At 33.8% G+C, this 12,905-nt stretch overlaps 1 protein-coding gene across 2 annotated transcripts in view; it reads left to right on the forward strand.

The window, feature by feature from the left end:
• The window catches only part of TMTC3 (transmembrane O-mannosyltransferase targeting cadherins 3), a 61,027-nt gene that overhangs the window by 7,561 nt on the left and 40,561 nt on the right, over window positions 1-12,905 (forward strand). For both annotated transcript variants that reach the window (XM_024257295.3, XM_024257296.3), the window contains exons 3-6: window positions 3,537-3,755; window positions 4,528-4,627; window positions 10,436-10,551; window positions 10,998-11,170. In XM_024257295.3, the coding sequence (XP_024113063.2) occupies window positions 3,537-3,755; window positions 4,528-4,627; window positions 10,436-10,551; window positions 10,998-11,170 (608 nt within the window). The remainder of the gene's footprint in view (window positions 1-3,536; window positions 3,756-4,527; window positions 4,628-10,435; window positions 10,552-10,997; window positions 11,171-12,905) is intronic.

Below are 12,905 nucleotides of genomic sequence, written 5' to 3' on the forward strand. Positions count from 1 at the left end.
ATGTAATTATTTTGTCTTATTTAGTAAGAAGACTTTATTCGCCTTTTTGTTCTCACCCAATTCTAGCTTTTGAAAAAAAATCTTTTGATAATAAGGGGGAAAATATGGCCCTATTATACATTATTCTAGACAGCTTGTCCTCTTCTATACCTACCTTTGATCTCCAGAGACCCTCAGAACTATGTGTCCATTCCCTCAATTTATGCTAGTATCTGTTATGATTTTAGTCATAATGTTGAGGTTTTGAACTGATAGTTTAGCTGGCCATATTAAATGGTCTCATTTTCTAGATTAGGCTGTTCTTGTATTGCTATAAAGAGATACCTGAGACAGGGTAATATATAAGAAAAGAGGTTTTATTGGCTCACAGTTCTACCAGCTGTACAAGAAGCATAGCAGCATCTGCTTCTGGGGAGGCCTCAAGAAGCTTCCAGTTATGGCAGAAGGGGAAGCGGGAGCAGGCACTTCACATAGCAAAAGCAGGAGCAAGAGGAGTACGGTGGGAGATGCTACACGGTTTTGAACAGCCAGCTCTCACAAGAACTCATTGTAGCAAATACAGTACCAAGCGGGGTGGTGCTAAACCATTCATAGGAAATCCACCCAAATAATCCAATCATTTCCCACCAGGCCCCACTTCCAATATTGGGGATTACATTTTGATATAAGATTTGGGCAGGGACACACACATATCACATACCATGGTGTCAGTGATCTGTTCAGTGATTTTCTCAGCTTTGCAGATTGAAAATTTGATTTTGTTCAGAAAGCCCGTAAGCAGATGGACTAAGAAAAAGACTCGTATGTTCTAACAGAATGGATGAACAAACTAGAATAGCAGTTTATTAAGAGTGAAGAGTGTAGTTTCCTTGTATTTTCTGATGGGCATATTCTCTCCCTGAAGGCAAATGTGACATTAGGGAAAATTATTCTAGGTAGTCCTTAGGTGTCATAGGTTTTATGATAAGCCTGGAATTAGCATATTCAAAGATCTAATCATTGATATCATCCAGTTATGATAGCCTAGAAGATACGTGTCCACACGTATCTTACAGGAATTTTTGTGCCAATGTAGGGCTTAAAAACACATTTTGGGCTTAGGACTTTCTCCTAAGCCATATAACTACTGCCATATTAGGGGTCTTTGGACTCATGTGAACCTCTCAGTGTTTAGATTATCTCTCTAGCAGGCTTATGCTATAGCTATGTGCTGCTCTATTTATTGATAGTTCATTGGATCTCAACCCTGACTGCCATATTAGAATTTGCCTGGGGCATTTAAAAGAATGAAAACATATTACCAAGGCTCTGTCCAAACCTGTTATTTCAGATAATCTCAGAGTGGGATGTAGGTATCAATATTTTTGTCTTATTTTGTGTGTGTGTGTTTAGTTGTTGTTTTGTGTGGGAGGGAGGGTGGGGCTTTTGTTTAAATCATCCAGGTGATTCTTTGGTATAGCCGTGGCTGAGAGCGAGGGAGCTGTAATGAGCCACCTTCCTCTGGCATTTGGCCTATAAAGTACCTTTTGCTAAGGTAACTTCTGCAAATATTTTATCTCATTATGATTTTGCCATCCCTATATTGAGATTCACATTAACAGGGAACTGTTAGCTTAATCATTCATTATACTGTTGTGTATTTTTATTGCCAACTAATATCATGAGTAATTTTTTCTTTAATATGCCCGAAAGTAATAATGATCTGAATTGTTTTATTCATAATGGCCCTAGGTGTTTTCACAAAGTAAACTTAGTATCTAATAGGCTGATGATTATTTGTCACAGTGGAATCTGAAATAGATCCCTAATGAGTTATGTGAATAATTACTTATGTTAATAATTGGTCTGTTAGTTGGTCATCACCTATAGTATATGTATGTCTAATAGTCCTAACTGAACAATTATGTATACTGCAATTCAAAATACATATTCCCTTCTACTTTCTGAGTACATTCTTTCACCTAGAATATATGTTCCATTGTAGCCACAGTGACATTTCAGGTACTCAAAGGGTTTCTAGAGTCCTTTTCTACTTTCTAGTACAAATCATGTCAGTTCAATACAGTGCCTTAAAAATAGCTTTCTATGCCTGAGATGAAATTTGAAGGATGTAAAGGAATTAGGCAAGCAGGAAAGAACATTCTAAGTAGATAGTACATTATGGAGTATATAGTCAGTACAGAGATACTAAAATGTTCCTAATTTCAAGATGGGAAAGATTTATTCTTTGTGTTTCCTAATGTTCCCTAGTAAGGATGAACAGGCTTAAGTCTACTTGTGTGCCAGAAAGTTACAGCAAAATACGATAGGAAGTAGAAGAGCAAAGAAGCTGAATATAGATGCCTATATTAAGTCTGTTTTGCGTTACTATAAAGGAATACCTGGTAATTTATAAGGAAAATATGTTTATTTGGCATATGGATCTGCACACTGTACAAGCATGGCAACAGCGTCTTCTTGGCTTCTGGTGAGGCCTTGAAAGTTTTACTACCTGTAGAAGGTGAAGAGGGAGCAGGTGTATCACATGGTGAGAGAGGGAGCAAGAGAGAGGGGAGGAGGTTCCAGGCTCTTTTAAGCAACCAGCTCTCACATGAACTCATTACAGTGGGGAAGACAGCAAACCATTCATAAAGGACCCACCCCCAATGACCCAAACATCTCCCACCAGGCCCAACCTTCAACATTTCAACCTCCTCACATTTCAGCCTGAGATTTGGAGGGGACAAACATCCAAACTGTGTCAATCCCCTTTGTATAAAACTACAAAAAATAACTTGATTAATATTTTATATATATTTAAACTGTCTGTTTTATTCTTAAATCTGGTTTGGTTTTGTGTTAAGGAAAGAAGTATTTCTGATTAAATGTAACTTATAATTTAAAAAGAAAGTCAGTACTTTACATGAAATTTTATTTATTGCCAAAGGAGAATACCACAAGAATGGTGTCTATTTTCATATTCTAAGAAAGTTTTTACTCTTGTATTACTCTCTGTAATTTGGGAATTCCTAGTTTAATATATTCAGATTTACACATTATGGAGATGTTTTTCATAAAACAGCTAGACGGTACCTTTTTGAGTCAGCACTATTTTAATTGAACTGGTAAGCATTCTGTTCTTACAGTTCCTTTTGAAGATCTAGCCAGTAGTTACATGAACTTTTGTATTGCTAATAGATATGGAGGCAGGCTTTGGAGAGAATCCTGTGCTCTAACTTGACCAATGCCGGCATTGTCTTTTTTTAAAATTGTTATATTGAAGAGGAATTAATTGTTAAATGTCCTTTTACTGTTAGTTCTCTAACCACTGTATATCAAGGAGGAAATTAACCTTGTTTGTGGACTAAGGAAATAGAAAAACACAGATTATAAAACTGTATTTTATTTTTGTGTTACTCTTAGGGCATTTCATATTTTATTGTTATTTATCAGTAAAATGTAGATATTAATATCTTTAATGGTAAATGCAATGATGAGCTTTTGTACCCTGTTGGACCAAGGTACTTTAATAATCACTGATTGTTTTTTCCTTGTAGGAGAGAAGCCACAAGTCTTACCGTCCCTTAACAGTATTGACATTTCGCTTAAATTATTTGTTAAGTGAACTAAAACCAATGTCATATCATCTCCTGAATATGATTTTTCATGCTGTGGTTAGTGTGATATTTCTCAAAGTATGCAAACTTTTTCTGGACAACAAGAGTAGTGTGATTGCTTCTTTACTTTTTGCAGTGCACCCAATACACACAGAAGCAGTAAGTAAAACTATGAATTGATTTTTTTCTTTTTCCTTTTTTACAAATCCTGCACAGTGGTTATAATGGTATATATTTTTAAGAAAAAAAAAATTTAACCCTGACTTTAATCCAAATATTTGAAGACTCTTAAATTCATACAGTTAATTCTTAACTTTCTAGTACACAAAGTCTAACTTCCTACTGTGTAAAATTTTTAAATTTAACATTTTTGAAACATAAACATTTTTCATTCAAGAATATAAAATCTGTTTAGAAATATATACATGAATACAGTTCTTCAGTCACTTTTTTTAATGAACAAGATTTCTAAGGACTATTTAAAGTTTACTGTCTTTTTAAACTTTATTTTTCAGATTTATTATGAGATGTAACTTTTTGAATTTATGGTGCCTTTGTATATTAAGAACATTCATATTTTAAGAAAATATGTAAGAAGTACTTAAGTTCTAGATATTCTACCGTATTTAAGTGGTTACCATTGGAGAAAGCTGGATAAAGAGTACACAAGATCTCTCTTTACTAGTTTTGAAACTTCCTATAAGTCTTGTTATTATTTCAAAATAAGTTAAAAAAATTATAAACTGTTAAGAGTCATTAATAAATGTCTATTTATGTAAGATTCACAAATTCACCACCTGAGGGCACCCAAAGAATGTTTAAGAAACAAATGTGCACTTGAAAAGTTATGGAAATTAAAGTATTTTTACCATTTTATATATAGTAATTTTTCAAGATATTAATACAAACCCCCTTCGTTTTTCCTTTCTAGGTAACGGGAGTTGTTGGAAGAGCAGAACTTTTGTCATCTATCTTTTTTCTAGCAGCTTTTTTGTCATATACCAGATCAAAAGGACCAGACAATTCCATAAGTACATGTCTCACATTTGATTGTTTTTTAATAGTGCTAAAACTTGATTAAGGAATTTTTATTTACTCCAAGTGCTTCTTATAACACATTATATACCACATTTGGGATTTATCTTTATGTATTGTTTTACTTTAGCATATGTGAAAATATGAAATATGTAACATTGCTAGTATTTAGGAAGTTTGTGTATAATTTATATTTTTATCTTGAGCTAATAGATTTTATATGATCCAATTTTAAAAACCAAATAACCTTAGAATAGAAGAGTTTTAGAGTTAGTCCTAGTTCCATCTTCTGTTATCTATTAATGATATAGATTCCAGTATTTCAATTGTCTTTGGATAAATAACACCTGGTAGACTGTCATATTGTTTAGGTAAGGTTAAAAGCCTCCTAGAATATAACTTTTATTGTGTGTTGATCATAGCTATTTATTGAGCTCCTACCTTGTGACCTACCCTGGAAAGTGCTTCGTATACATTAGCTCATTACTCTTAATGATTCCTGGCATTATCAGAAAACAAGTTCCAGGCAATAAAAATGATTTTTTTCAAGTGTGGGCACAGTGGGCACAAACCTTTAAGTTCTTGGGGAGGGGGCAGATTTTCTCACTGTAGTTCCAAGGTACTCATGACAAGAAGACTAGTTTTATGTATGGAAACTGAGGTTCAAGAAACACATGATTTAGCCAAACATCTTAGAGTGTTCTGGATTTGTAATAGAAGTAGGTTTGCCTTTGCTGCTCTGCATAATGCCTTCTTAAAACAATTTGAGTGACAGCATAGCTTAGTACTTAAAAGCATGGACTAAAGAGTCTGGTTTCAAATTCTAGCTCCACTGTTTATTTACTAGTTCCATTCACTGTAATGCGTCAGGCAAATTAACCTCTCTGTGCTTACATTTCTTTATCTGGTAAATGTGCATAATAATAGTCCCCTACCTGTGCAGTGCATCATGTAGTAGGAGGTACTTTTGTAACTAATATGGAATTGCAGACCAGTATCCTCTTTAAGTACCATCCTCACCAAAGCCTGAATGGTAAAGTTAGAAAATACTGTGGCCTACAGGATTATAATCAGGCTCTCAATTACCTCTCTAATCATATCTTCTGCCATTCTTGCCCTAGTTGTCTTCACTATAGCTAGATAGACCTTCTTGCTGTTCCCAAACAGGCAGAGCACCCACCTTTATACGTGCATTTCCCATTATTGAATTTTCTTCCCTTAGATCTTTATGTAGTAGTCTCATTTATACACTACTCTATATTATCAGGCCTCAGCTTAAGTATTTCTGTCTTAGAAAAGCCTTCCCTGTTCTAACTGAAATAGCTTTTCACCATATTTTATCTTTTGTTCCAAATACTTGTACTTGGTGCCTTTTAATGATTTCTTATTCTTTACAATTCTAATATCTTGCCGTATTTCCTTAAGAATTACTTATTTGGGCTGGGTGCAGTGGTTCACACCTGTAATCCCAGCACTTTGGGAGGCTGAGGTGGGCAGATCACATTGTCAGGAGTTTGAGACCAGCCTGGGCCAATATGGTGAAATCCTGTCTCTACTAACAATACAAAAATTAGCCGAGCGTAGTGGCGGGCGCCTGCAGTTCCAGCTACTCGGAAGAATGAGGCAGGAGAATCGCTTGAACCTGGGAGGCGGAGGTAGCAGTGAGTCGAGATCACGCCACCGCACTCCAGCCTGTGCGACAGAGGGAGACTCCGTCTCAAAAAGAGATCGCGCCACTGCACTCCAGCCTGGGAGACAGAGAGAATCCATCCCAAAACAAAAAAAAAGAATTATTTGAAATTCTTGGTCTGTCTCTTTAAGTAATTCTGATTTAGTAGTATATGTTATTATGTTTGTTCTCTCTGTTTTATGATTGTAGTATCCTTCAGATATTTAGTTGTTTTGGCTTGTGAGCTCAAGCCACATGTTCTTCTAAAGTTATAAACCACTATGCCTGTTAAAGAGAAAGGCCAGGGCCACTCTTTGTTCTTCCTGTGGTCTAAAGGGATGAAAGGAATTATAAACCAGGATATAAAGTTCCAGGTTCCACAGAGCTGCTGTGGATCACTATTGTTCCTACCAGTGCTACTAGGCACACTCTCTGTTTTCTTTAAGAGAATCAGCATTAAGAGGCCAGTCCACCATCCCTCTGCATTTAAACAGTAGCTCTGTGGAAGTTACTGCCTAGGAGTGATTGGTTGGTTTGTACCTTTTAAAAAATATCTACCTCTTACCCCATCAAGACTTCTGAAATGCTCTGCTTTTACCTCTGGAACACCCGCTAGCCATTGTAGCTGTGGATTTCTGCAGTAACAGAGCAGATAGTGATCTACCCAAAGCAGTCAGGAGAGGACAGAACAAAAGTTAAAAAAAAAAAATCCCACTCTTGTCTTCTGCCTTAAATGTAATCCCTCATAACACTCACAGAACCACACATGCTTAAAATAACCTCGAAATGCTAAGTTTTTTGTGTGTTTTTTTTTTTTCTACAAAAAAAAAGTGTCTTAGAAACTATTTTTCCCTCTTACTTACCTTTTTCTAGGGTTGATTTTTGGGGAAGGGATCAACAGGTCAAGCTAGTTCACCATTTGACTGAAACAAAAACAGAGTAATGTTGTTTTTTATACCTTTAACTTGCATTTCTGAAAATACTCATTTCTAACCTGAAAATACATAGTTTACATTTTTCTTTTGTTTATTGCTTTCTCACAATAGAACGTGACCTTCCTTAGGGTAGGTAACTTTTTCTCCATTTTTTTATCTTCATTCCCTAAAATGATTCCTAGTTTACAGTAGATGTTTAGTATGAGTATATTGAAGAAATAAGTAAGTGAATGAATGTAATGTATTTTAAATTATAATTGAAAAAATACTGAAATCTACCTTGGACCTCTCTTTATCCTCTTAACCACTGTGATACTTTGTACTCTTAGTAATTTTACCCTTGAAGCCACAGTTTCCACATCATCTTTGTATTCCCTATTGTATCTAGTATACACTGGCCTGTGCAAAGGTTTTCAAGTTGTAATTATTTATATTCATTTTAACTTCTATATTCATGTCCCATACCCCTTTTGTAAATATGGTGATCCAATTTCAGGGCCTTTACACTTGATTTTTTATTACTTTGGGTTTCTGCTTAAATATCCACTTAAATGTCATCAATATCACTACTCATCTTTCCCAGTGGTGCTATTTTTATTTCCCTTCATCCTCTTTTTTTCTCTGTAACACTTACACTTTGTCACCATTTGACAGAGTATATTATTACTTGTCTCTCTTCCCTATACCCTTGAAATGTAGTAGATACCTAAAATAACTGTTTGAATAAGTGATTGCTGAGGATGTGTTTCTTTTACACATGTAGAGTCAGTTTAGAAGCCTGTATTTTGAAATGGGAATGGATTTAAGTGTCCTTAACTTATTTACCAGGTGTACTTGTTTTGGACAAAATCACATGTAACTTTTAACCACAGTGATCTGATTATAAAATCAAAGTGTTTATATAGTAATATAGTCACTAGAGGCTGAAGAACTGAAGTGATTGGTTTCAGTAAGACATTTGCATTTATTACTCTTAGTTGGTGAGATGGAATTCAAGTTTGTAAAAGGTAACCATTTGCTTTTTCTTCCTTGGAGTAGAAATACAAATTACTGAGAAGCTCTGAATTTAAAATCTGAAGAACCATGTTAAAGTCTTGGTCTCCTTATTCTTTGTTACTTTTTAAAAAATACCTCTACCGTTCTTTCCTCATCTTAAAAATGGGTATGAGTACATCCATGTTCTTACTCCACAGAGTGATTTTAAGATTCAGTGAAATAATATATGCCAAACTGGCTATATAAACTGTTTAAAATATCTGCTTTCAATGCTATTATTTCCTACGAGTTTTTATGTAGACATACACATCCATTCATACTATTCTCTATATCCTTCATTTGCCTAGCTTACTCTCACCTCTATTTATTTATACATCCACCTTTCCCAATTTTTCCATGTCCTATATATCTGTCAAGGGCCAACATTAGGTCAAGCCTGTTTTGTAAATAATCATCTTCTGATTTTTTCCTCTATGAATTTCTTGTTGAATTTAGCATTGTAGTATAATATAATCTATTATATTAGTATTGATGTTTTAGCCTAATGAGATTATAAGATTTTTTTTAAAGAAAGAGTACTATTATACTTAGTATCTGCAACAGTTTCATGGGTTTGGTTTTTTTCATTTATTTCTTTGTTTTTGGTTATTTTTTCTTTCAGTAATTTTAGTCGATAGAGTACTTTGAAAACAATTTCAAAAATGTGTATTTCTATATTAAGCCCAATGACAAAAGAAAATGTATTCAATTCATGAATTCTGTTCTTGTTTATATTTAGATTTAAGTCAATTATTTGAATTTTTGCTTTAGTTAATAGTCTTAATAAAAACCAAGGTCATGGCCGGGCACAGTGGCTCACGCCTGTAATCCCAGCACTTTGGGAGGCCGAGGTGGGTGGATCACCTGAGGTCAGGAGTTCAAGACCAGCCTCACCAACATGGAGAAATCCCGTCTCTACTAAAAAATACAAAATGAGCCAGGCATGGTGGTGCACGCCTGTAATCCCAGCTACTCGGGAGGCTGAGGCAGGAGAATCACTCAAACCTGGGAGGCGGAGGTTGTGGTGAACTGAGACCGCGCCATTGCACTGTAGCCTGGGCAACAAGAGCGAAACTCCATCTCAAAAAAAAAAAAAGAAAAAAAGAAAAGCAAACTGAGATCACACAGTCATACTACCAGATCTTTTTTTAAACTAGAAAAGAATTAGAGGTTATAGTTTTTCATAAGAAAACTGAAGCCCGGAAAAGCTGCCCAAACTCACAAGTTCACAATGAACTTTCACAATTCATTGCTCTTTAGTCAAATTACTACTACATGGTAGACACTTACTTAAAGTCGATGAAGACTTTTTCATTTAAATAGAATGAAATGAAATGTTTTTCATTTAAATAGAACTTACAGTCTATTGCAAATTTTTTGACGAATAGTATTTATTTAAGTGCCTATTGTTAAGCACTTTCATTTTAGTTTTTATAAAAATGGGCTAGACACAATGGCTCGTGCCTGGAATCCCAGCATGGTGGGAGGATGGCTTGAGTCCAAGAGTTTGAGACCAGCCTGAGCAGCATAGCAAGACCCTGTCTCTACAGAAATAAAAAAAAAAAATAACCAGATGTGGTGGCACATGCCTGTAGTCATATTTGGGAGGCTGAGGCCGATGGATTGCCTGAACTTCAGAATTCAGGGCACTAGTGAGCTATGTTCACACCACTGTACTTACTCCAGCCTGAGTGACAGAGCCAGACCCTGTCTTAAAAAAAAAAAAAGTATGGTACCCTACTTTTCCCGATAGTTTTAAATTTTAAGTTTTTAATAATTTATCAGTTTAATAAAGTATAAAGATATCTGTCATAATTTCAGGAATTTGTCTTCATTTCAGAATGATAGCTCATTAATTATGACACACAAACCTGTAAATTTCTCTTCTCCAAGTTCACCACCCTACCTTTGTTTTAAAAGTTAGTATTTGATTAAATAATTTTTCTCTTTGTAAAAAATTTCAGTTCAAATTATACATGTTGATATTTTGCTTTGAATGTATAAAGTAAAAATTATAAAATTTAAGTATATTTTAAAGTATATACTATTAATTAATGAGAAATAGCACTCATATGGATATGGAATCACAAGTAAAGTTTAAAATATCTTTTTGATGTTATAAAATTGTTTTCTGAATTTTTATATTTTCTGTTCTCAAATTGCAGTATGGACTCCAATTGCATTGACAGTGTTTTTAGTGGCTGTTGCAACATTATGTAAAGAACAAGGAATAACAGTTGTAGGAATTTGCTGTGTGTATGAAGTGTTTATTGCCCAGGGGGTAAGCCAAACTATAAATATATAAATTTTCTTATTGATATCTTTTATCCTAGTTGAATCAGATTTTATTTATTTTTATTTTCTAAATGTATCATGTAAATTAATGTGTTTACCAATAATAATACCAGAAATCATGTTTTATCCTCATACCTACTGAAAATTACTTAACCTTTTATGATACTTTAAGTGTTTTAAGAACTGTATTTTAAATTTCAATAAGGGAATCATTAGGCAGCTTGGAAAAGTATGCAATAGTACTGTACAGTATAATTCATTATTAGGTAAGACTATTGAGCTCAGTTTTATTCATTATTAGCTTCACACATTCTTCCACATTAATTTTATAATTATACTTGTATCTAATCTTGCAATTAGAAAGTACTACAGTATTGAAAACATTGAGATATGTTGTTATTTGTTGCTTAAAACATTTCTTTTCTTTTTCAGTATACTTTGCCATTACTATGTACTACTGCTGGACAGTTTCTCCGTGGAAAGGGTAGCATTCCATTTTCTATGCTGCAGACACTAGTAAAACTCATTGTCTTGATGTTCAGTACATTACTACTTGTTGTGATTAGAGTCCAGGTTATTCAATCCCAACTTCCAGTATTCACCAGGTATGAAATTCTGGTTCTTCGTTTTCTCCATTCTTTATTTTAACTTTGGATTTTAATGATCATAAATGTTGCAGAAAGTATTTTATTTATTTTGTTTTTTTAACAGTTTTGTTAAGCTATAATTAACATATTTTTAAAACTGCATATATTTAAAATTTTTATACTGATAATTTTTGACATGTGTATACACCCTTAAAGCCCCCACAATAAAGATAATGAATGACCCATCCCAAACTGGTTAAGTGTTAAGGTTAGTGTTAATTTAGTCTCCTATATCCTTAGTGATTTTTGTCTACTCATTCTGTCAGTTACTGAGAGATGTTGAAATCTCTGACTGTACTTGTAGATTTCGCTATTTCTCCTTGCACTTCTATCGGTTTTTGTTTTATGTGTTTTTGAAGCTCTGCTGTTAGGTGCGTAAACAACTAGGATTGTCAAGTCATCTTGAGGAACTGATCCCTTTGTCGTTATTAAATGAGCTTCATCCCTAGTAATAGTCTTTACTCAGAAATTCACTTTTTCTTATCCCAGCTGTCTTTCGTTAGCGTTATGTGGTGTATCTTTTTCCATCTTCTAACTTTTTACCTGTCTATGCTTTTATTTATAAAGAGGATTTCTTGTAGCATGCATACAATTTGGTCTTCTTTTGTTGTTTGGTCAGATAATCTGACTTTTAGCTGGGATATATCATTGATTTATATTTAATTTGATGATTGATATAGTTTGATGGAAATCTGTCATCTTGCTAAAATTGTTTTCTCTTTGTCCCGTCTATTCTTTGTTCCCTTTTTTCTCTCTTTCCACCTTCCTTTGGATTCTTTTTTTAATATTTCATTTTATCTCCTTGTTGGCTTATTAGCTATAAATCTTTGTTGTTTTAGTGTTGCTTTAGGGATTTTAGAACATCCTCTGCTTATCACAGTTTACCTTCAAGAAATATTCTAATTTCGAATATATATATATAAAATAAAAAATATCAGTGTATATGTAGTATAAATATATATAATATACATTTTATATATGTAAGAACTTAACTTTTGTGCAGTTTGCGTATGTTGTCCTTCAACATACATTGCTTTAAACAGTTGTCTTGGAGGAATTTAAATAATAAAAAAGTATTTTACATTAACCATGAGTCACCATTTCCAGTGTTCTTTATTCCTTTGTTGGATAAGATTTTTATCTGGTACTATTTTTCCTTTTACCTGAAGGAATTTCTTTAGCACTTCTTGATTAAAAATATCAGGTTTTGAAAGATATTTTCTCTGGGTGGAGAATTCTACACTGGCTTTTTCGTTCAATATTCTGAAAATGTAAATCTACTGTCTTCCGGCTTTTATTGTTTTCAGTGGGAAAACCTCTATCATCCTTATCTCTTTATGCTAATGTATGTTATGTTTATTTTTTCTATGCCTGTTTTTAATATTTCCTGTTTACCATTGTTTCTTATATATTTATGTTTCTTGTGCTTAGGTAAACTGAGCTTCGTGAAATCTGTAGATTTCAATTTTGTGTAAATTTTGGAAAATGTTTAGCTAGTCTTCAAATATTTTTGCCATCTTTTCTTTTTCCTCTTTTTCTTGTATGTCAGTTAAGTATATTTAAGTTTCTTGAAGTTGTTGCACTGATGCTCTGTTTTTTTCCCTCAGTCTTTTACCATTTTTAGTTTGGATAGTTTCTTTTGCTATATCAAGTTCACTAATCTTTTTTCTGCGGTATCTAATCTACTCTTAAT

The sequence above is a fragment of the Pongo abelii genome, chromosome 10 (genome assembly GCF_028885655.2).
Source record: "Pongo abelii isolate AG06213 chromosome 10, NHGRI_mPonAbe1-v2.0_pri, whole genome shotgun sequence".
Lineage (NCBI taxonomy): Eukaryota > Metazoa > Chordata > Mammalia > Primates > Hominidae > Pongo > Pongo abelii.